The sequence below is a fragment of the Malus domestica genome, chromosome 09 (genome assembly GCF_042453785.1).
Source record: "Malus domestica chromosome 09, GDT2T_hap1".
Taxonomy (NCBI): Eukaryota; Viridiplantae; Streptophyta; class Magnoliopsida; order Rosales; family Rosaceae; genus Malus; species Malus domestica.
In genome coordinates, this window is record NC_091669.1 from 35172782 (window position 1) to 35196180 (window position 23399).

General features: G+C 39.1%; 2 protein-coding genes across 20 annotated transcripts; one reads left to right on the forward strand and one right to left on the reverse strand.

Moving 5' to 3' along the window:
* Positions 1-888: 888 nt before the first annotated feature.
* On the reverse strand, positions 889-2083 carry LOC139188069 (uncharacterized). 19 transcript variants are annotated; one of them, XR_011571216.1, is made up of 6 exons: positions 1995-2083; positions 1755-1852; positions 1573-1670; positions 1392-1489; positions 1211-1308; positions 889-1035 (listed from the first exon to the last, which is right to left on the reverse strand). XR_011571216.1 is itself a non-coding variant. In XM_070805101.1 (5 exons), the coding sequence occupies exons 1-5, from the start codon at positions 2018-2020 to the stop codon at positions 928-930; spliced, it is 423 nt and encodes a 140-aa protein (XP_070661202.1). In that variant the 5' UTR covers positions 2021-2083; the 3' UTR covers positions 889-927. The 19 variants fall into 19 exon arrangements, 1 of the variants encoding a protein (XP_070661202.1); XR_011571219.1 differs by having other exon boundaries at positions 1211-1303; positions 1392-1484; positions 1990-2080; XR_011571217.1 differs by having other exon boundaries at positions 1392-1484; positions 1990-2080.
* Positions 2084-9977: 7894 nt separating this feature from the next.
* Positions 9978-10442, forward strand: LOC139187928 (uncharacterized). The gene has a single exon (XM_070804553.1). It carries the CDS (start codon positions 9978-9980, stop codon positions 10440-10442), a length of 465 nt encoding a protein of 154 aa, XP_070660654.1.
* Positions 10443-23399: the final 12957 nt, after the last annotated feature.

Below are 23399 nucleotides of genomic sequence, written 5' to 3' on the forward strand. Positions count from 1 at the left end.
TAAAAAAGCTTCACCTACACAGCTTCACCTAAAAAAGCTTCACCTAGAAAGCTCCCTCTACATACTTTCACCATCAAAGCTTCACCATCAAAGCTTCACCTAGAAAGCTTCATCTACAAAGCTTCATCTACAAAGCTTCACCATCAAAGCTTCATCCAAAAAGTTTCACCCAAAAAGCTTCACCTAAAAAAGCTTCACCCAAAAAAAAAAAAACTTCACCTCCAAAAAGCTTCACCTAAAAAAGCTTCACCCACAAAGCTTCACCTAAAAAGCTTCACCCACAAAGCTTCACCCAAAAAACTTCACCCGAAAAGCTTCACTTAAAAAAGCTTCACCTACACAGCTTCACCTAAAAAAGCTTCACCTAGAAAGCTCCCTCTACATACTTTCACCATCAAAGCTTCACCATCAAAGCTTCACCTAGAAAGCTTCATCTACAAAGCTTCATCTACAAAGCTTCACCATCAAAGCTTCACCTAGAAAGCTTCAACACCAAAGCTTCACCTACAAAGCTTCAACACAAAACCTTGCTCCAAATAAACAAATTTTGTTCACAAAACCCAAGATGCCCTTGAACTTGTACAAAAACACTTGGGTAAACATAAACATTTTTTGTTTTACACCCACAAGGGCCCAAAATTTTCCTTCTTATTTATTCACTTATATATGTTCCCAAACATATTATAATAGATCCAACAACAAGCCAAAGTCCCAAGTTTCATAATGGACAAAAGTACAAGCAATTCATCAATAATGAAGGTGCTACAAAAATTGGAATCTGCCCCAAAATAGAAATCCAACCCAAGAGACTTTTTCTCTCTCTCCCTCTTCCGCCTCCTTTCATCTATCAAATTTCTGCAACCTCTGCTCTTCTCCAATGGAGCTGAATTTTGGACACCCTATAGTTCTTGAGCATATGAACAACTTTCAAGAAGGAACCATTTCTGTTTGAGCGACGGAAATTAAAGTGTTGAAGCTCCAAACATGACAGTCGGATTCTTGCAGATTTCGAAGCTGCTGTGATGTTTCGAAGATCTGGAAATATTTAACCATTAGTTCATTCTGAATTTTTGATATGTTATGAAAGAGACGATGAGGAACAACTTCAATGAAGAAAGCATACCGATCTGAACAAGAGAAAATAGAGTTTCAAAGCTCACAACAAATCTGACGGGTTGACAGAAAAATAATAACCAGTCATTCATCATACCTGGATTTCTGGAGTTATACTGTTCCGAGGGATCTCAAATTTGGATATGTTGTAGTTCACAAGCTGAGGAACAACTTCAATGAAGAAAGCATGCTGATCTGAGCAAGAGAAAATAGAGTTTCAAAGCTCACAACAAATCTGACGGGTTGACAGAAAAATAATAACCAGTCATTCATCATACCTGGATTTCTGGAGTTATACTGCTCCGAGGGATCTCAAATTTGGATATGTTGTAGTTCACAAGCTGAGGAACAACTTCAATGAAGAAAGCATGCTGATCTGAGCAAGAGAAAATAGAGTTTCAAAGCTCACAACAAATCTGACGGGTTGACAGACAAATGATAAACAGTCACTCATCATACCTGGATTTCTGGAGTTATACTGCTCCGAGGGACCTCAAATTTGGATATGTTGTAGTTCACAAGTTAAGGAACAACTTCGATGAAGAAAGTATGTTGATCTGAGCAAGAGAAAATGGAGTTTTTGAAGCTCACAACAAGTCTGACGCGTTGATATACAAATGACGAACAATCACTCATCATACCTGAATTTCTGGAGTTGTACTGCTCCGATGGATCTCCAATTCGGATATGTTGTAGTTCACGAGCTAAGGAACAACTTTCATGAAGATGGTTTTGCGATCTGAGCCACAGAAAATGGTGTTATATTGAAGAAAAGCTAAAGGAAGACTAAAGGAAAGCAAAAATGGTAAAGCAAAGTAAAAAAAAAAAAAAAAGCTAAAGGAAGACAAAATCATGGCACATGATAATGAGTCATACCCTACCCCTCATTGGATTCGAATACACCCATCCTCCAAAATCATGACAAAGGCCACATTATAGATATCTGTATAAACATTCCAAAGAAAAAGGGAGGGAGTAAAAAAAAAAAAAAAAAAAAAAAAGGCCTAGGCCTCCACTTCTTTGGGCCTAACACATCTTCATAACAAAAAACAATATATGAAGAAAGAGCCCTGGGTTACCACTTCGAAAAGAAACAAGTGAAGTTTTCCTACTCATGACATTGACTACTAGCTAGACACCTCATTCGGCAACTCTCTTCGCCTGAAGACTTGGGGGACTCCCACCATATGTTACTGCACCTTAATACTCGGCAGTCTCACAACCACTCAGTGACTTGGATTTTTCAAGTCTCCAACCGAGAAGTTTTCCTCACTCGGGAAATTAAGGGAACACTACCTCAAACTACATGCTTCACTCACAAAGCTTCAACAATACAGGTTTCAACAAAAGCAAAAATTCAAAGAACTTTATGAAGAAGGCTTTGGTGTATTTAACACAATATATTGAAATGAAGCAAAGCTTATTTATTAATATTTTCGATAAGCCACAAATATGTACATATACATGAGTCAAAATAAACAAACAAAAGGGAGCCTTCACAAAGGTTGCTTAGGGGAAGTCTCAGCAGTCGGTAGAGCCCCAGAAAGAGAAAGCACCGGAGGGTGGTTATCCAGAGCCTCAGTACTTGACAAAACCCCAGAAGGAGGAGGCATTGGAGGTTCATCATTTGAAGCTTCATTACCAGGTACAGCCCCAGAGGACGAAGGCAATAAATGCCTTTGGAACAAACCCACAAACCGCTGATGATCAAGTAAAACCTTACAATCAGATTCCTTCATCTGGTCAAGCTTCCTCTTCATGTTTGTAGCATAGTCATGGGCGAGCCGGTGCAACTGCTTATTCTCATGCTTGAGCCCTCTAATCTCCTGTTTGAGACTCATCACTTCAGCAGCCAATGATTCAACTTGGCGGGTTCTAGCAAATAGGCGTTGGGCCATATTAGACACAGAACCTGCACACTGAACACTAAGAGCCAGAGAGTCCTTAACAGCCAACTCATCAGACCGTTTGGAAAGTAGTCTGTTATCTTTGGGAGTGAGAAGGTTCCTGGCCACCACTGCAGCGGTCATATCATTCTTCATCACAGAATCCCCAACGGTAAGAGGACCAGTAGGGGATATGAATGATGGGCGCCATATGTTGTCTGGAGAAGGCGTGGCTGTCTCTTCTCCAAGGTTCAGGTCAAAACGACGGTCGGAGGGTCCAGACATTTTCAAATGTGTTGAAGAGGGAAGAGGTCAGACAAATCAAGATCTTAGAAGTGCAAGAAATGAGCTTCTACTGGTAGAGATTCAAGTGTGCTGTGGAACTTAATGCCAGCCTCTATAAAAATCTGCACTCGACAGAGCTTCAGAAATCGAAGAGGCGTTTGCTTTCTCAAAAGCTGGGCTGCTCAGAGACCCCGAGGGCCGATCTCAGAAATCGAAGAAGCACCTGCTTTTTCAGCCTCGTCAGCACCTGTCACATGCACACTCAGCTTTGCGGAAATTACGGGCAATCTGTCGAAGATTTCTGGTGAAGTAGAAAGCACGTGAATCTTACTGTTCAATCACCGCTCTCCATATGCACCATCAACTCCTCGGGTACCACATATAACTTTATCAAAGATCTCTGACAAAGTTTAGGCACGAGAATTTCGAAGTTCCAGCTACCCTACTATTACCCATAAGGGTAAAGGAACAGCACCACTGCTTGACAACTGGAAAGTCCCTATGTGTGTCGACCTCCGTGTTTTGCGGCAAGACAGGTTGGCAAGAACGTCCAACCTTTACTCACATTCGAGAAAAGACTCCCAACATAATTACTTTCTCAAAAACCGGAGTAGCACCGCTTTCCGAATCTCGAGAGTCAGATCCTCGACGGGATTGCTTGTTCGAAAACCGAAGAGGCACAACTCTCAGAACTTCGAGAGCCAGATTTCCTTAGATAAAGCTTGTCTGTAATCTTCACACGTAACATCAGCTTTCCAGATACCACATACCACTTTTTCAAAGTGCTCTGACAAAATTAAAACACGTGAAGCTGGCAGCTCCCACTACATTGCTATGACCAAGAAGGGTAAAGGAATAGCATTACTACTTGTTATTGGGAAATCCCTATATACATTGACCTCCCTCCTCAACGGACAGGCAAACCTGCAAAAATGCTCAACCCTTTCTCGCATTCGAAAAGGCACCCTCAACATAACCTCTCGAAATACTCAGCTTTATTTCCCCCCGATAATACCTCAGCAAATAAGCCACACCAAGAACAAGAGTATCTCATATCATCAGGGTCGAAAGCAAGAGTATCCCATATCATGCTTTCTCCCTATCTTTGTCTTTGTCCTTGTCCACACCTGCAGGACAAGGAGAAAGAGAGCAGTCAGTCGGAACCTGAAATCAAACCTCCAATTCGGAACTGACTGCCTGGAGCCTTTGCCTGGTTGCTTACTTAGCATTGCTCTCGAGTACTCATCCTCAACTGCTGTCAAGGTCACGAATTCCACCGGCAAATACCTCATGACAGTTGATCAGATATTGGCTCTTTACACTGAAGCTGCCAAGCGTGGATGAGTCACTATGAAGGAATGTTCTGAAGGACCATTAAAATGCAAAGGTTGCACACCACTTCTGCCATGCAAAAGATTGAAGCAGAAGGTTCAACGGTGAGCTGAAACAGATCACTACAGCACGACACCTTTCCATACCACATTCATTATTCCGTCAACAGCAAAAGTATCCCATATCATCAAGGTCGAACGTACTCTAGATTTGATGGACTTGTTTTGACCCTCAAATTTTTGAGTCGGCCTTATACTCTGAAGGGCACCAGAAAACCCTCCAGCACAGTTCAAGAATAAGCTTGTGGAAAGTTACTTCTTCAAAAGCAAAAGTATCTCATATCATCTCTTATCCATTTGCTTCTCCTTATCCTGGCAGTTGAATGAGAGACAAGGAGAAGGAGAACAATCAACCGGAAGCCGAAGTCAAACCTCTGATCCTGGGTTGCTTACTTGGAAGTTTGACTGCTTACCTTGTCTGTCACCTCTTTCGGCAGATCTCCTAGCTCGGCGACTTGGGGGACTCCTACTATAGGGTTTGTATCACACTTGACTAAGCCCGAAACTACAACTAAGCTTTAAGTGAAATTGATACATTACCTTGTGCGTCAACATCAGCTAAGTACACCATTCCCGGATGGAGGAAAGGTACTTCCAGAGAAGGGCAGATGAAGATCAGACCACACTTCGGTACTTAGAAGTTTCGTGATTACTCAAGGGATTGGATCTTGCAAGTCCCCAACCGAGGAGTTTCCCTCAGACGGGAACTTAGGGGAGCACTGTTTGTACCATACTTGACCAATCCCGAAACTACCGAGCACCGGCCAACGCTATACTGTCAAGGACCCAGAAGAGTTCCCCTCCGACCAGGAGGCCAATCACTACTCGACACGTGTCAAGATTAGAAGCCAATCAGAGCGCAGCACGTGTCGACATCAAGAACCAATCATAACATGACACATGTCAATGTGACAAAGCTACAAGTTTTTCTATAAATAGGGGTCATTCCCCCACAATATTGCCAAATGCCATTTGTGTTAAATCATTCACAAGAACTCACTAAATTGAGAGCTTGATCCTTTGTACTTGTGTAAGCCCTTCACTACTAATAAGAACTCCTCTACTCCGTGGACGTAGCCAATCTGGGTGAACCACGTACATCCTGTGTTTGCTTCTCTGTCTCTATTCATTTACGTACTTATCCTCACTAGTGACCGAAGCAACCAAGCGAAGGTCACAAAACCTGACACTTTCTGTTGTACCAAAGTCTTCGCTGATTTTGTGCATCAACAACTATAAATAGTAGTTGTTGTAATAATTGACGTGTGATGTAATAATTCTCTTAATAATACTAGTTACGGTACAATTTGGGAAGATGTAAAGTAGGTGTATCGTAATATTGGTATCAGCCAGTCCACGATCCCTCTTGATCCTTCAATAGTGTATGACTTGACAAGCATCCAGAAAAGCCATGGAATCCCGAGTCTCTAGCCTGGAAACCATGATCGCCGATCTCAAGTCCAGTTAAGATCTGATCTTGATGCAGCTTCAATCGTTGGCAACCAAGGGTCATGGTGGTCCTAACGGCGGCGACTCCTCTGAAACTACGGCCAGTGATCCGAATCTGTGCAATGGGGCTAACCCTAATTTTGGTCAGAATTCGACCCATCATGTTCGATCGCCATTCTTAAAGATGGAGTTTCCCCGGTTCGTGGAAAGGGACGATCCTATGGGTTGGATCTACAAAGCTGAGCACTATTTTGATTTCTTTGGTATCGATGATTCGAAACGGGTAAAAATGGCGTCTTTCCACATGGAAGGCGAAGCTCTTCAATGGTTCCAATGGGTTAAATGTCTCACCAACTACCCAACGTGGGACGACTTCACGAAGGTGCTATGCGAAGAATTCGGACCCTTTGAATTCGAAGACTCTGCCGAGAATTTGGTGAAACTGCGACAGACCGGAACCCTTCGAGATTACATTCTCAAGTTTCGTCGATTGTTGAATCGCACAAGGGACATTAGTCCTACTCTTCTCAAATCTTGCTTCATTGGGGGTCTTAAACCAGAACTACGTCACGATGTGAAACTCCTTAAGCCAAGGGATGTGCTCGAAGCTTCTTCTTTCGCTCAACAAATAGATGCCAAGATATCAAATCTCAAGATGAAATCTTTGTCGAGATCCTCCTCTGTTTTTCCTAATTCGAGATCTTCAGTTGTGAATACTCTCCACAATCAACCACAGCCGGATTCAAGGCCAAATTTTAACATTGTCAGACGATTGACCCCTAAGGAGGTGGATCACTGTCGGAAAAATGGGTTGTGCTACCATTGCAAAGAAAAATATGTCAGAAGCCATTCATGTGTCAAGAAGCAATTGCTCATTCTTGATGTACAGGAACAGGATGATGGGGTAGTGCTTACTGATGACATTGGGACTGAAGAACCAGAAATCACGGCATGTGCTTTGTTTGGTACCCCTGCACCTGCTACGATCAACACAATGAGGGTTACCGGATTTATCAAAAATTGCTCGGTCACGATCCTTATTGATTCTGGTAGCTCCCACAATTTTATTGATTTGGATCTCGTTAAACGTTTGAGAGGACAGTTAGATACAAGTCACATTTTTAATGTCAAGATTGCCGATGGTGGTCGTGTGGCTACAAAAGGTACCTTGGCGCAAACAACCATCAAGATTCAGGATTACAGTTGTACAACAGACCTCTATGTGATTCCCTTGGGGGGTTGCGACGTGGTACTAGAAGTTCAATGGCTACGGACTCTTGGGCCAATACTGTGGGATTTCGACAAGCTCTACATGCAGTTCTCAAAAGGCTCTCAAACTTTTTGTATCACTAGCTTAAAATCTACCATGCACCAAATGGAGGATATCACAGCTATGCAAATGCAGAAACTTCTTCAACAAGAAAGCACAGTAGAAGCAATACTATATCAAATCGAACCAGTGCCTGTTCAAGTTTCTTGTGATGATCATGTTCTCAGTGACAATCAATCCCAAAATCTCAATCAGCAACAGCAACAAGACTTGCAATCATTCTTACAAGAATATGAGGTACTGTTTTCAACTCATACCACACTACCTCCACACCGACATCATGATCACAAAATTCCATTAGTTGAAGGGCATAAGCCTCCTAATAGTAGACCATATCGATTTGGTCCTGTTCAAAAGTCTGAAATTGAGAAGTGTGTCACTGAGCTGTTGCAAGCCGGGTTCATAAGGGTTAGTAATAGCCTTTACTCCTCTCCAGTTATTTTGGTTAGAAAAAAAAAGGGTACTTGGCGAATGTGTATGGATTATAGGGGTTTAAATCTGATCACCATTAAAGACAAATTTCCTATACCTCTTATTGATGAGCTGCTCGATGAATTATTTGGAGCTTAGTACTTCTCCAAACTGGACCTTAGGGCAGGTTATCACCAGATTCGCATGCACCCTGACGATTTGAGAAGACTGCTTTCAAAACGCATGATGGTCACTACGAGTTTCTGGTTATGCCCTTTGGTTTAACCAATGCTCCAGCTACTTTCCAATGCTTAATGAACGAGATTTTTAGGCCATTCCTGATGAAGTTTATCCTGGTATTTTTTGATGATATTTTAGTGTACAATTCATCTTGGGAATCTCATATGCGACATTTGCGAATTGTCTTCGATACGCTGCAACAACACACTCTATTTGTTAAACAGTCCAAGTGTGCATTTGGCATAGATAAGGTGGAATACTTGGGTCACATTGTGTCTAAACAAGGAGTGGCTGCGGATCCTGCAAAATTAGATGCTATATCTAAATAGCCTATTCCTACTTCTGTTAAAGCCTTAAGGGGTTATTTGGGATTGACGGGATACTATAGGAAATTCATTCCCAATTTTGGAAAGATAATTGGCCCACTCACTGCCTTGACCAAAAAAGACAGCTTCAAATGGTCTGAGGATGCTACTCACGCATTTCACACTCTCAAGGAAGCTATGTTGTCACCACAAGTCTTGGCATTACCTGATTTTAGCAAACCTTTTATAATCGAAAGTGATGCTTCGGGTCATGGAATTGGGGCAGTTTTGAGCAAGATGGCAGGCCCATTGCATTCACAAGTATGGCTCTTCGTCCTAGAAATCAAGTCATTTCCACTTATGAACGTGAAATGTTAGCCATTATTCATGCCATCCAAAAGTGGTGAGCTTATTTGGTTGGCAACGATTTCATAATTTGCACAGACCATCACAGTTTGAAATACTTCTTCCAAGGCCGAGCTCACACCCCTTTTCAACAGAAATGGGTGTCGAAACTCATGGGATTCGACTATGAAATTCAGTATAGACCGGGTTGTGAAAATCAAGATGCGGATGCTCTTTCTCGAAGTCCTTTAACCACTGATTCCTCAGTACTTACTGCCTGTGCTATGGCTGAATGTGGGGCTATTTCCTATCCTTATTCTACATGGATTGATGAATTGCGGAGATACAATGAGCACGATTCTTGGATCATTGAGAAGACTCAGCAGGTATTATCAACTTCATCCGAGTCCACTCCCATTGCTAATCTCTAGCTTACACTTGATAATGGGTTTCTCAAATACAAACACAGAATTGTTCTTAGTCCTCTTAGTACTTGGAGGTCTAAAGTGTTTGAGGAACACCATGCTACCCCCACTGTGGGCCATGAAGGTTTTCTCAAAACTTACAAACGAATTTCGAGGACATTCTTTTGGGAAGGCATGAAAAAGGATATCAAAGATATGGTTGCTGCGTGCACAATTTGTCAACAACACAAATATGAGACACTCTCTCCATCTGGCCTCTTACAACCCTTACCAATTCCTTCAAAGGTGTGGGCTAATATTTCCATGGATTTCATAGTTGGTCTACCTCCTTGTAAGGGCAAAACAGTGATTTGGGTTGTAGTGGATCGTTTTTCCAAATATGCTCATTTCTTGGCTTTGGCTCATCCTTTCTCCGCCTCAATGATTGCTCAATTCTTTGTTGACAATATTTTTAAGCTCCATGGTATGCCTACTTCTATAGTTAGTGATCGAGACCCTATTTTCATGAGTAAATTCTGGAAAGAATTCTTCACTTTACAAGGATCTGCACTATGTTATAGTTCAGGGTATCACCCTCAAACTGATGGCCAAACTGAAGTGATGAATGGAGTTTCAATACCGGATATCATACTGCTACAAAATTGACACCCTATGAGATTGTGTATGGTCAACCCCCTCCACTTCTTCCATCTTATGAACCTGGTACTACAAAAGTCGAATCTGTCGAGCAATGTTTGTTGGAAAGGAATCGGATGTTGTCCCTACTCAAAACCAATTTGGAAGCAGCCCAGTGTCGAATGAAGATTCAGTACGATAAGAAGTACAAAGAAAGGAGTTTTGAAGTTGGTGATTGGGTGTATTTGCGCTTAGTACCTTATTTGCATAAGTCCCTGGCTTCTCATTCATTTCAGAAGTTGCAGCCTCATTTTTATGGCCCTTTTGAGATTGTGGCATGGATTGGGACAGTGGCATACAAACTGAAGTTATCTGACAGCTCTAAATTACACCCAATCTTTCATGTCTCCTGCTTAAAGAAGCATTTGGGTAGCCAAGTTACTCCCACAATGCCCTTACCTGTCATCACTGAAGCTGGAATTCTGCAGGATATGCCAATTGCAATTTTGGAAAGGCAAATGGTGAAGAAAGGACACGGAGCTGTTACTGAAGTGTTGGTCCAGTGGCAAAATCATTCCCAGGAGGTTGCTACTTGGGAGCCTTATGCAGAATTGAAGACTAAATTTCCTGAAGTTGTCAATTTCTGATATGCTATTGTCTTTGTTTCTGTTTGGTGTTAGTAGGTTTTCAAGGGGGGGTATTGTTAGGATGCTGTTAGAATGCCAAATGGCAACAACTAATTGTGACAGATGTAAGGTTGTGATAAAGGAATTAGATGATGAGGTTGAGTTGTTAAGATTGTTAGAAGTTGTGGAGGGTAGCTTAAGGAGTAAGCTAGCAAGTGACTATAAATAGTAGTTGTTGTAATAATTGACGTGTGATGTAATAATTCTCTTAATACTACTAGTTACGGTACAATTTGGGAAGACGTAAAGTAGGTGTATCGTAATAGTAAATGATTCGACCCCCATCCCAGTCTAGTTTATGCGGTTCTTGATGTGGGAGGCATGCCTTGAAGAATACAATTCGAAAACGGCTATTATGATTTGGAATAATAAAGGTTGTGTATTTTAATTATTTAGGATTTTGTTAAGTTATTTTGAGGGTTGTAAGGCGTTATGTAAACTAAGTCTATTAATTTGTAGACATTTGTCAATATTGTACTAGAAAGCCATGAAGAGACACTTGACGGAATTAAATTATACTTTGCTTTGTGCAATTGAAGTGAGTGGCTTGGTCGTGTGAGCGAGTCCACGATTAGTAGCGTCGAGCAAGCTTTGTTGGCCCTGGTTGAGTGAATCACAGGTTATCTATCATTTATCTCTTCGACACCCTTGGTTTTTTCTTGCATCAATTCATTTCCCTTCGCTACCCGACGAAAATCATCAAACACCTTGTTGCGTTACTCCTCTATTTCGGTCTTTCCCTCCCAAGAACACTTGTCGACTCAATATCACCGCGGCAATTCTACAACAATTCAAAATTTAGGAATGGAATCCTTTCTCTAGACGTATCAGCCTTCATCTTCTATTTGATTACACGGCTGAGCATTTCGTTGGCTTTGCAATGATGATCTATGGATAAAAAGGTCGTACCCAGTGCACAAGGCTCCCGCTTTACGCAGGGTCTGGGAGAGGTGAATGTCGGCTAGCCTTACCCCCATTTATGGAGAGGCTGCTCCCAAGTCTCGAATCATGAGATTATTTTGTGGAATGGATGAGAACCTAAAAACAAACGTTTCAAATCATGAGATTATTTTGTGGAATGGGCCCAAACAATCGGTTAGCGCCGTATTAAGTTATTAAGTTATTGCTTGAGCGCTCTGTATAAACTTTAACCAAGCAAAAACAAAAAAGTACCAAATTTTATCAGCAACCCCTCAGAAAAAGAGAGAAATCTTATGAATCAAATTATAAAAACCTTTGCTACTTAATAATACAGTGTGTCTAATTAAGAACAAGGGAAGAACTTGACCATGCAACAAGAAAAATTAATGGAGAAGAACGAAATAAAAGATGCTGAGTCATTAGAAGAAGAGAGTGAAGAAAGACAAAAGGTCACTCATAAAAAGTGAAGGGTATTTGGTGGAAATTGCAGAAAGAAATCGCTGTGCGGCAGCTGTTTTTAGCAAAAGCCTAAAAAGGGCAGATGAGTGTACACGAATATTCAGACGACGCCCAACCGGTTGTCGCCTGTGTAACCAACACAGAAAAAAAGGTGCAATTTGCATACTGACAAATGCATTCAGTGTACAACCACATCGCAATCAGATTTTATGGTCTAACAATTCCCATTTTCCCAACGCTTGTGCTTCCATCTTGAATCACTTACCCAAAAAAAGAGTCAACAAAATGATGAATGATTCAAATTCAAATCCATTGTGCCAAGTAGAATTGCTTATACGGTTCACAAAAAACTGAAAGAGAACCAGCGAATATTCACCCCTTCATCCAGAATTTCCACTCCATAAAATAACTCCCCGTTATGATCACTCCTGCGACAAAAAAAATATAAGATACCACATGGACAAGTCAAATGTAAAAAGAGCCAATGAATCATAATAACAACAATAATGCCAAATGTTCGACAAATCCTACTGCTAAACTTCAACTTCAGTGTCTATCTAACATACAAAGAGACAAGCAACTAATGGGAGAATCAAGGCACACCCAAGCTTATGCAATAACAAAACCTAAACCGAAAACAACAGAAAAATAACTGAGAATTCAGGCCCTTGTGGAGCAATTAAAACAGCCGCTTCTAAGTAAATGTAGCCCCATAGCAGCGATACAATATGTAACAATCGACTATAATGAAGATTCCCACAAATTCATTAATCATAGGAAATCAGAATCAGTTATGCTTACGCATACTCATGCGCATGAGGATCAGGAGCAGTTTTCACTACAAAGTAATTCTTGCAATAAAATATTGATGTATAACCCTACATTACTGAAGATGAGGTATTATATTCTAAGATGAGAGACTGGACTACGTCCCATGATGGGTCATCCATAACTAGGTATCAAAATCAAAACAAATATCATTCATCCTCGCCGTCCATGTCAATCAATTATCGAACCTAAGATCTCTCACTTAATTACATAAAAGTTTTATTCCTTAACTAGTAACACAAATGTAAGCGAATTCATTTCTACTAACGATGGAAACACCTCCAACTGTTGTCCAGATTACACAATTACAGCCCCATCTCTCAACATAAACAAGATGCATTAAATAACGAGCAAAGTGAAACAGGACACCAATCCAAAAAAAAAATATTATGGGGCTCCAATCGCATTTGTGGATCTAGATTGCTAGGGATTTAAGAAGGATAGCAAAGAGAGGGGTGCCTGGGATGGCAGAAATGTAAGCAGTTCTATAAAACTTATAAACTACAACCACAACAACTAGGCACTAGGGTTACGATACAATTACATCATGCAGAATATAAAGCATATCAGAAACTAATTGCAGAAACACCTACTTGTGTTTGATGCCATAATTGCAACGCAAGTCAGTCTTCTACTCCCACTACTCAATAGCTCCCTTACTGTATGAATAGGTTTCAGTATCTCTAGGGTTTTTCACGTACGGGAGCAGGGACTATAATTTCATATATATATATATATATATATATATATATATATATATATATCACTAGGATTACACAACCAGCCTATTAACAGTTGTGTATCCTTATCGCCTTAATAATGAATGAGTCCTATCATGATTAAACATCTTTGCATTCAATCCTTATCAGAATTGCTTTAAGTTAGCTGCATGAAATAAGACTCCATAACCCTTACGAAGTTGAGACCAACTATACTATCTGCGTCACAGTTAACTTGAAAACCAAGCTAACTGTTATTCAAGTAATATCAACTAACACACATTGTCATTCACAAGAACTTTACATTCTCCCACTTGAATGTCAATGAGAAATCTCAACTCATAAGGATTCATGGTGATCACTAAGCCTTCAAAATTTGCAACCAACTTTTCTTGACAACGGGTCACTAAAAATTTAATGTCGAACCAAAGAAAACAAAAAACAAATTGGTATGTTATTTGCACTCCATGATTACAAGCACATAAAACTTAAAGCACAATGTTGTCATCAAAGTCGTGATATCAAGAGCCATTAACCAAAAACAACAGCTCACAACATAAGAACAAAAGCTATCATAATAAAATATGAATGAGAATATCATAGCATATTAGATGCTGTCTGCAGATTGAATAAAACTACTAAGGTTCTGAAGAACAACCATACATATATAAGCATACCTATCACAGTCAATTGAGTGCTTACTCCCACTCATTAACTGCTTCAAAGGTCTCTTTAACACCCATGTTGAAAACATGGTTCTTGAATACTCCCACTGGTAGGGCTTTAGTCATGGGATCGGCCACCATAAGAGTTGTGCTTATATGCTGAATGTTGATGGTCCCTTTCTTAACTTCATCCCTCACCTTCAAATACTTCATGTCCATCAGCCTGTTTGCCAAAGATCTCTTATTGTTTTTAGAGAAAAAAACAGTTGCTTTAATGTCACAAAATAGCTTCAATGGTTTGTCAATGTTGTCCACAATTTCCAATCCTTTTATCATATTCCTCAGCCATATTGCCTGTTTGGTTGCCCTGTAGCAGCCAATGAATTCAGCTTCCATAGTTAACGATGCTATCGACTTTTGCTTGGCACTTTTCCACGATATCGCACCACCAGCAAGTAGGAATAAATAACCACTAGTAGATTTCCTATCATCGATACATCCTGCCAAATCTGAATCAGTGTAAGCTACCAATTCTAATTCATCAACTTGACCATAAACAAGCATGAAATCCCTGGTTCTTTTGAGATATCGCAGCACTTTCTTGGCTATAGTCCAATGAGCTGCCCCAGGATTTGACTGAAATCTTCCCAGTACACTTACTGCAAATGCTAAATCAGGCCTCGTGCATACTTGAGCATACATCAAATTGCCCACAAGTGATGCATAAGGTTTGGACTTCATGCTATCCTTTTCCAAATCATTCTTGGGACTTTGATCATTACTGAACTTATCATCTTTCCCAATTGGTAATTCACCGTTGGAGCAATTTTCCATGTTGAACCTCTTGGTTATTCTGTCAACATACAGTCTCTGAGAAAGTCCAAGAGCTTTCTTGCTTCTGTCTCTAATAATCTCAATTCCCAGAACGAACTTGGCTTCTCTCAGGTCCTTCATATCAAAACGGTTGGCTAGCATCTCTTTGGTTGATTGCAAAAGAGTCAAATCTGAGCTAGCAATTAAAATATCATCAACGTATAAAACCAGGAATACAACTTTGGAACCACTTACCTTGAGGTACACGCATTCATCCATCTTATTTTCCCGAAAGCCAAATAATGACATGACATGATCAAACTTTTTGTTCCATTGCCGAGAGGCTTGTTTCAATCCATAGATGGATTTATTTAATTTGCAGATCATGGATTCCTTCCCCCTTTCAACAAATCCTGGTGGCTAATGCATATAAATGTCTTCCTCAAGATCGTCATTGAGAAAAGTGGTCTTGACATCCATTTGATGCAGTTCTAGGTCAAAATGAGCAGTTAGGGCTAGAATCACTCGCATTGAATCTTTTGTAGACACGGGAGAGAACGTTTCATTGTAATCAATTCCTTCCCTTTGAGTGAAAACTTTGGCTACCAACCTTGCCTTATGTTTGTCAATGTTGCCTTGTGAGTTTCTTTTGGTCTTGAAGACCCACTTGCAACCTACTGTTTTTGTAACACCTGCAGGTTTTGGCACAAGACTCCAAACTTTGTTTTTCAGCATTGAATCGATATCTTCCTCCATTGCTTGGTGCCATAGGGATGCTCTCATACTTGTGATGGCTTGGTGGTATGTTGCAGGGTCATCTTCATCTCCGAGGCTGAATTCTGCTTCATTTAAATATACAAAATCTGGAAGCACATTAATTTTCCTAGTTCTTTGGGACCTTCTGACATTTCTAGCAGCCAGTACTTCAGTTGGCACTTCATTTTCTTCAATGGGAATGTCCTGCGATTGCACATTTATTTCTTCATTGATGGCACTATTTTCAGTGACATCATTTGAAGGTGGTTCTTGAGTGAATGCAGTCGCAGTCGGTGCTTCAGTATTCATTTCAAGTTGAGCTATCACGGTTGGGAGAAATGTCACTGTTGGGATTTGCATTGTGGCTTCTTACTGATCATGCAAAGAACTACTATCGTAGCTCATTTCTTCGAACTCAAAAGGCTGTGAATTAGTGGCAGATGAACTCAACTCCTCAAATTCTTCTATAAACTTTGCATTGTGAGTTTCCATTATTCGAGACTGACCATGAGGAAGGTAAAATTTAAACCCTTTCGATTTTTCTGAGTAACCAATAAACCTGCAACTTGTTGTTCTTGAATCAAGCTTCTTCTCATTTGGATTATAAAAACGTGCCTCAGCTTTGCAACCCCATATGTGAAAATGATTGAAGCTTGGTTTTCTTCCAGTCCAAGCTTGAAAAGGCACTATTGTTACTGACTTACTCGGCACTCTATTGATTATGTAGTTAGCAGTTTTCAAGGCTTCCCCCACAGAAACATAGGTAATCTTGATTGTGCAAACATTGATCGAATCATGTCTTTTAGGGTCCTATTCCTCCTCTCGGCCACCCCATTCTGTTATGGAGTCCCTGGGGTTGTGTATTGAGCAACTATGCCATTGTCTTGAAGATATGTAGCAAAGGGTCCTTTGTGCTGTCCAGTTTCGGTGTACCTGCCAAAATACTCACCACTCTATCGGATCTTACTATTTTAATGTGTTTTTCCAATTGTTTTTCAACCTCTATCTTAAAGATTTTAAAACAATCCAACGCTTCAGATTTTTCAGAAATCAAATAAACAAAAGCAAAGCGTGAAAAGTCATCAATGAAAGTGATGAAATATGTCTTTCCACATATAGTTTTGTTTGGAAAAGGTCCACAAATGTCAGTGTGAATGATTTCAAGTAAGTGTTGACTGCGTGTTGAACCCATTTTCCTTGCGTTAGTAAGTTTCTCTTTAAAACAATCTGTGCAGATTTTGAAATCGTCAAAATTTAATTGGGGCAACAAGTTTTGTTTGCTCAAAGTGATGATTCTTTCCTTGGAAATGTGCCCCAACCTCTTGTGCCAAAGCATAGAGGATTTTTCAGAAGTGAGCAACCTTTTAGAACCAACACTTTGAACATTAAAACACTCATGCACATATGAACATTCCATTTGCCACATATCGGTTTGTAAATGAGCAACACCAAGCAAGGAATTCATATTATTTGATTCGAAAAACCTTACACTTTCATTGTCCCCAACAAAAGAAATACCTAACTTAACTAATTTGGACGCAGAAATTAGACTCCTTCTCATTGAAGGTACATAAAGCACTGGACATAATTCCAAAATAAAACCAGATGACATAACTAATTTGACACTACCAATGGACTCGACAGCATCCTTGCTCCCATTCCCAACATAGGCATTGTAGACTTCATTGTTTACTTCCTTTGTTTTTTAGAAGCCCTGCAAAGAATTAGTTATGTGAAATGAACATCCAATGTCAAACCACCAACTTTGAGGAGGAATAAAAATTAAATTAGACTCTACACAGACAAAAACATTTATTATTTTACCTTTCTTTGTAAGCCAATTTTTGAAACCGACGCAATTCCTTCTTAAATGACCTGTTTCTTTACAAAAATAGCATTCATTTTCCTTTTATATCTCAATGTTCACTGGTTTGAGTTTGACAGATCCTTTAGAAGTGTTAGCATTTTTAAAAGAAGAAGAAATTACATTCTTCTTCTTCTTACCAGCAGTAAAAGTTAAACCAGCATTGAATGACTTGGACCCTTTCTCCATTTGCACCAGGTTCACTTTACCAGTTTTGTCAACCCTAAGTCGTTCCTCCTCTTGCACACACATTAAGATCAATTCATTTATACCCCATTTGTCTTTCTGTGTGTTGTATGAGACCTTCAGTTGACCATACTTAGCAGGTAGTGAGTTTAAAGCCATATGAACCAAGAATTGATCAGTCATAGGTACCTCTAAGTCTTTCAGCTTCAGAGAGAGATCGACCATCCTGAGAATGTGCTCCCTCACACTCCCTGTGCCATCAAACTTCATAGAGGTAAGCTGAGTGAGGAATGTGCCTGTCTCTGCCTTTTCTCATTCTTTGAATTTTTCTCCAACAGCAGCTAAGAATTCCTTGGCATTGTCAAGCTTTGGAATCCCTCCCTTGATAGGTTATGCCATGGCTTTTGTCATAATCATTAGGGACATTCTGTTGGCTCTTTCCCATTTTTCAAATTTCGATTTCTGATCAGTCGTGCTCTCATCTGTTAAGGCTGCAGGTTTGTCTTCTCTCAATGCCAAGTCTAGGTCCATTAGTCCCAAAACTATCTGTACATCCTCTTTCCACTTCTTGAAGTTGGAACCAGTAAAGGTTTCAATGTTGGTGAAGTTAAGGGAGGTCATATGTGGAGCAACAAAATACAAAATTTCCTTGATGTCAGTATATTCAATCTGCACCTTAATAGTTAATGAGGAAAACTTTCACATAATGTTTTCCCTCAACAAGCATATGAACACATCAACATCTTTAGACATATGCTGTTCATATTAATCTTGTATAGCTGGATAATAAGATACAAGGTAAATTTACATGTTTTCAACACTTTTGAGCAGATGAATAATATAATCTTGTCAATCTCATGTTCCATTATACATTGAATCATTTAAACAAACTGAATAATAAACACTTTTGAGCAGATTATCATTCAAATGCTTTTAAATAAGTCACCACATCAATATGTTTGATTCACAAGTCAAAACAATGATCTAAACACTTTTGAGCAGAATAGGTATTGTTTTCTTGGTTTAGTTGTTCACACGTTATCATTATGATAACATGAACCCTATAGTCTTGCACATCTCCATTAGTGTCTTTGAGTAGTCATATCTACCAATGTTAGAGAATCTCTTCCTGATAAAACTTGAACAAAGACATCATTCTAATATAAAGTGTATGTATATATATATAACCAGTTTTAATGAATGTAAGCATGCATCAACATTAATAAGGAAAACTCTATCAGATATGACGAAAAGTTTGCAACGGATCAACCAAGATCTTAAACATAATAATCATTAGTGTAAGATTTAGAATGATCCCTAGCCATGTTGGGTGGCTCTGATACCACATGTAAGCAGTTCTATAAAACTTATAAACTACAACCACAACAACTAGGCACTAGGGTTATGATACAATTACATCATGCAGAATATAAAACATATCATAAACTAATTGCAGAAACACCTACTTGTGTTTAATGCCATAATTGCAACGCAAGTCAGTCTTCTACTCCCACTACTCAATAGCTCCCTTACTGTATGAATAGGTTTCAGTATCTCTAGGGTTTTTCATGTGGGAGCAGGGACTATAACTTCATATATATATATATCACTAGGATTACACAACCAACCTATTAACAGTTGTGTATCCTTATTGCCTTAATAATGAATGAGTCCTATCATGATTAAACATCTTTGCATTCAATCCTTATCAGAATTGCTTTAAGTTAGCTGCATGAAATAAGACTCCATAACCCTTACGAAGTTGAGACCAACTATACTATCTGCGTCATAGTTAACTTGAAAACCAAGCTAACTGTTATTCAAGTAATATCAACTAACACTCACTGTCATTCACAAGAACTTTACAAGAAAAGCCCATTTTTTAGGACAACGATGGTGGTAAAAGCACCATTTTCAGATCTCATGCTCATGAAACAGGACTGGGAAACTTTGGGAGAATGAGGGCGGTTGAGAGAGTGAAGCCAGTTACCTTTTACTCAGGTAATTCATTTTGGGTTTGAAGAATAGAATAAACTGAAAGTAAGTATTTGTACTTAGTGCATGTCATTGTCAATCCAAAGAAAAATTCATGCTTCTTAAAGTATGCATGATCCAGAGCTTTTTTTGCTGTAATTCTCTTCCCGAGATTATATGTGAGCATTTGCTGCATTGTCGACAAAGCAATAAACTATTAGACTCGGAGCATAATTGAGAAAGAGATGCACAATTTAAAGTAATCACAGAACAACCAGCAACAATCAAATATGGCAAACTCAAGTGATAAGATGAACTAGTAGTTTTCCTTTAGGAAAAGCACTCATTTAGAAGCTAAAAGGATACAAATACATTGTCTAATAGGAAAGATTCCACACATGAGCAATAGACTAAAATGAGATACAGATAGAGTCTGCCCAACTTCATCATCATCACCAGTGCCGGTCCAGAGATTTTTGAGGCCCGGGACGACGGCAAAAAAAGTGCCCAAACTTCATGTAAGAAAATTATTTCCTTTCACACATAAGACATCGAAAAAATTATACTTAGAAAAACACTTCAAACTCAATAATTTAGAAACACAGAAAGACTAATTTATTTTGTATTGAGAGAGAGAAACAAAAAAACTTCGGGCTTACAAGTAGATAAATGATGAGTTTTGTTTTCCATCTGAACCTTGAATGTGTTTTTGAATAAATCGTGAGATTTTTTTTCTTATTTAATAACCTTGTCAATATGGGACTAAACAATAATGATATTTTCGAGTCTTTAATTGATATGTCTTATTAATGAATGGGCACTAAATTAAACATTTTGATGACACGTCATATAATTTGCAAATTTAGTCTACGTATTATTCTTTGTTGAAGATTAGACTTGAATTAAAACGAATATTTAAAAATAACAACCCACATAGCTACTAGATAGTAACTAAAAATAAATTAATAACCAAACAAAAATTTGTAAAAATTGAAAAAAATAAACATGCACATAGCATTTTGAACTTAGGACCTCTTGTTAATTTTAGACAACAAAAATCATTGAAAAATGGAAAGTAAATAAGCACACAAGGTGTTTTGAACCCAAGACCTCCTCATTATTTTCAAATGACAAATCATCGCTTCTAGTTCAATTTATGTGTATTTGAACCAAATTTTATACATTTATACTCTTATAAAAATATATATAAATATATCACCCTAATAATTTTGGTACCCCTAATTTTTTTGGACCCTGAACGTTCGTCCTGCCTGCACTGGGCCTGGGCCGGCCATCACCCTAAGTTGACCTTCTTTCTTTCTAAATACTTAACCACTGACTAAACACATAAGCAGTACGTAAGCCTGTTGTAAAATCCTCGTCAATATGGCATATTGAAATGAATGGTACACATGATATTCATGAGTGAAAGCGACAAGGGAACTACATTTTATCAAAGACTACAAAAGTGTGAAAAATGCCATCAAAATGGGATAAGGATTGTCTGCCCTCCACTTCCGATGCCCTTCTCGTGCCCTCTTATTTTGTGTAGTCACAGTTAAGCCACGTCAACATTTTATATTATTTTTTTATAGATATAATAAGACAAAAATGAATAGTGATATAAAATGTTGACATAGCTTAATCGTGACCACACAAACAAAAGAACACCGGAAATGAAAGGCAAACAATCCTTGTCCATCAAAATGTGTACTTGATTGAATGACTATGCATGATCTATGTAGTGTGCAATGATGACAAATACTAAATACTAAGAGAAATAAAGCTTACAGATACGAGGTCCAATCCATCCGAATCCAGAGAAGGAACAGCGGCTCTCAAAGAAGATAATTGAAATTCCTCGGATGTGTCTGTAAACACGTATTTCCGGTAGCAAATAACAAGAAAAAATAAATTTGTATTAATGAATTTGTAGGGTTACAATTTCTGATAACAAGTTTCCTCTTATTCAATCATCAAAAGATGTGTAGATGTATAAGTGTTGACATGTGTTATTCTTGATGACTCGTTTAATTTTGATGAATCACATCCATGTGTACGATTTATGAGGCATGTGTCGAAACTTTAATGTATTGGTGAACATATATTTCACCGTAATTTCCATGTCTACAGTGAAATCACTACATTCTTGCATGACAAACTTTCAGTCCTCGTCACTTGGCCATCCAAGCGCCTCGGTGACTCCAGTAACCTGCAGAATAATCGCATTTATTTATATTCTTTTCATCTTTTTTTCAATTCTCCACAAAAGGAAAAATACTCCAAACACCTAACTGGAATATGTTGACCAACTGAGAAAACCGATCAGTAGCAGAGACCAAATTCTTTCATCCCCTTGCCATCAGAGCTGTAATTAATACGAGAATGTCATAGTAAATTGCAATAATGCAAGAATATTACAGTAAATTATTACTTAAATACATTCAAACACCTGAACTTGTGAGACTTACTGAAAATTAAAGACATGTTTGGTACTCTACTTGAATTTAACTTTTTAAACTCAAAAACAATTTTCAAGTTTTAGGCCTTAAAAACTTGTTTGGTATGACTATTTTTAAAAACTGAACTCAAGACTAACTCAAAAATATAGTCTATTTTCTAAAAACATAAAAAATGAGTTTTTAAAGTTTTCAAATTTAAACTCTCTCATTTCTATCTCTCTCTCCTCCCCCTCTCCCTCCAGATCTATCTCTCTCTTTTCTTCTTTCTCTCTCCTCTTTTTTTTTACCTTTTTCGTCTCTTCTTCAATCCGCTCTCTTCATCCTTTCGGTTCTTTCTCTCACTCATCTTCCTCTCTATCTCGTCCGATCCTCTCTCTTCTTTCTCTTTCCTTCAATCATCTCTTCTTTTTTTTTCCTCATCTCTACTCTTTCTCCCTCTACCGCGACCCCCACTGTTTAAATCACTTTGTCTAGTTAAAGTCGTAAGATTTGAAATTTTTAAATCACATACCAATCAAGTTTTTAAATCTTAAATAAAATTGTTTTCAAAAAATGTTCTTAAAAAATGTTTTGAGAAATGATAAAAAATTTCAAATAGGATACCAAACAGGTCCTAAGCCATCTGACCATATATCGACTGGACTCTGAGTATTTTCCAGTGTAACAGCAATTCAGGCGCCTTCCATTTGATACTGGCCATCACTTCGGGCGAGTAATTGCTTCCCTCAGGTCCAACCGTGAAGCCGCGACCACTGCCAAAATCGGCAATCTTGAGGGTCCGATTATTTTCGTCAAAAAGTATGTTTTCGGCTTCAAATCACGGTGAATGACGGAGGAGTGACAGTGGTCGACCCCACTCAGTATCAGGTAAAGAAAGTGAGGGATATCATCTTTCAAGAATCCAATTTCATTGACGACTTGATCGAGTGTCTTGTGGAAGTACTCGACCATGAGATACATGGTGGGTTTATCCCTTCCCCACCTCCATTACGGGCACAGCATTGTCAAAACGCACGATGTGCGGGTGTGGATTGATCCTCCGCAAAAGAGTAACCTGGCGAATGATTTCAGGATGCAGCCCAACGATACCATCCATGTCTGGTTCAATTTTCTCGATGGCAACCAAGTCCTCTGTGCCATTGACCTTGGCTTTAAAAACTATTCCGTAAGCTCCATCGCCGATGGTATCCCAATCATCGCTAGAGCCGTAAGCCTCCATTTTCGCACCTCCCAACTGCGAAGCGTTTCTGTCCGTCTCTCGCGCTCCCTTC

Coding starts and splice junctions, on each gene's coding strand:
- LOC139187928 (XM_070804553.1), top strand. CDS start 9,978: ATGAAGATTCAGTACGATAAGAAGTACAAAGAAAGGAGTTTTGAAGTT.
- LOC139188069 (XM_070805101.1), bottom strand. CDS start 2,020: ATGGGTGTATTCGAATCCAATGAGGG. Junction 1,853..1,994: donor GTATTCGAATCCAATGAGGG/GTAGGGTATGAC, acceptor TCTGTGGCTCAG/ATCGCAAAACCATCTTCATG. Junction 1,304..1,391: donor GTATAACTCCAGAAATCCAG/GTATGATGAATG, acceptor TGCTCAGATCAG/CATGCTTTCTTCATTGAAGT.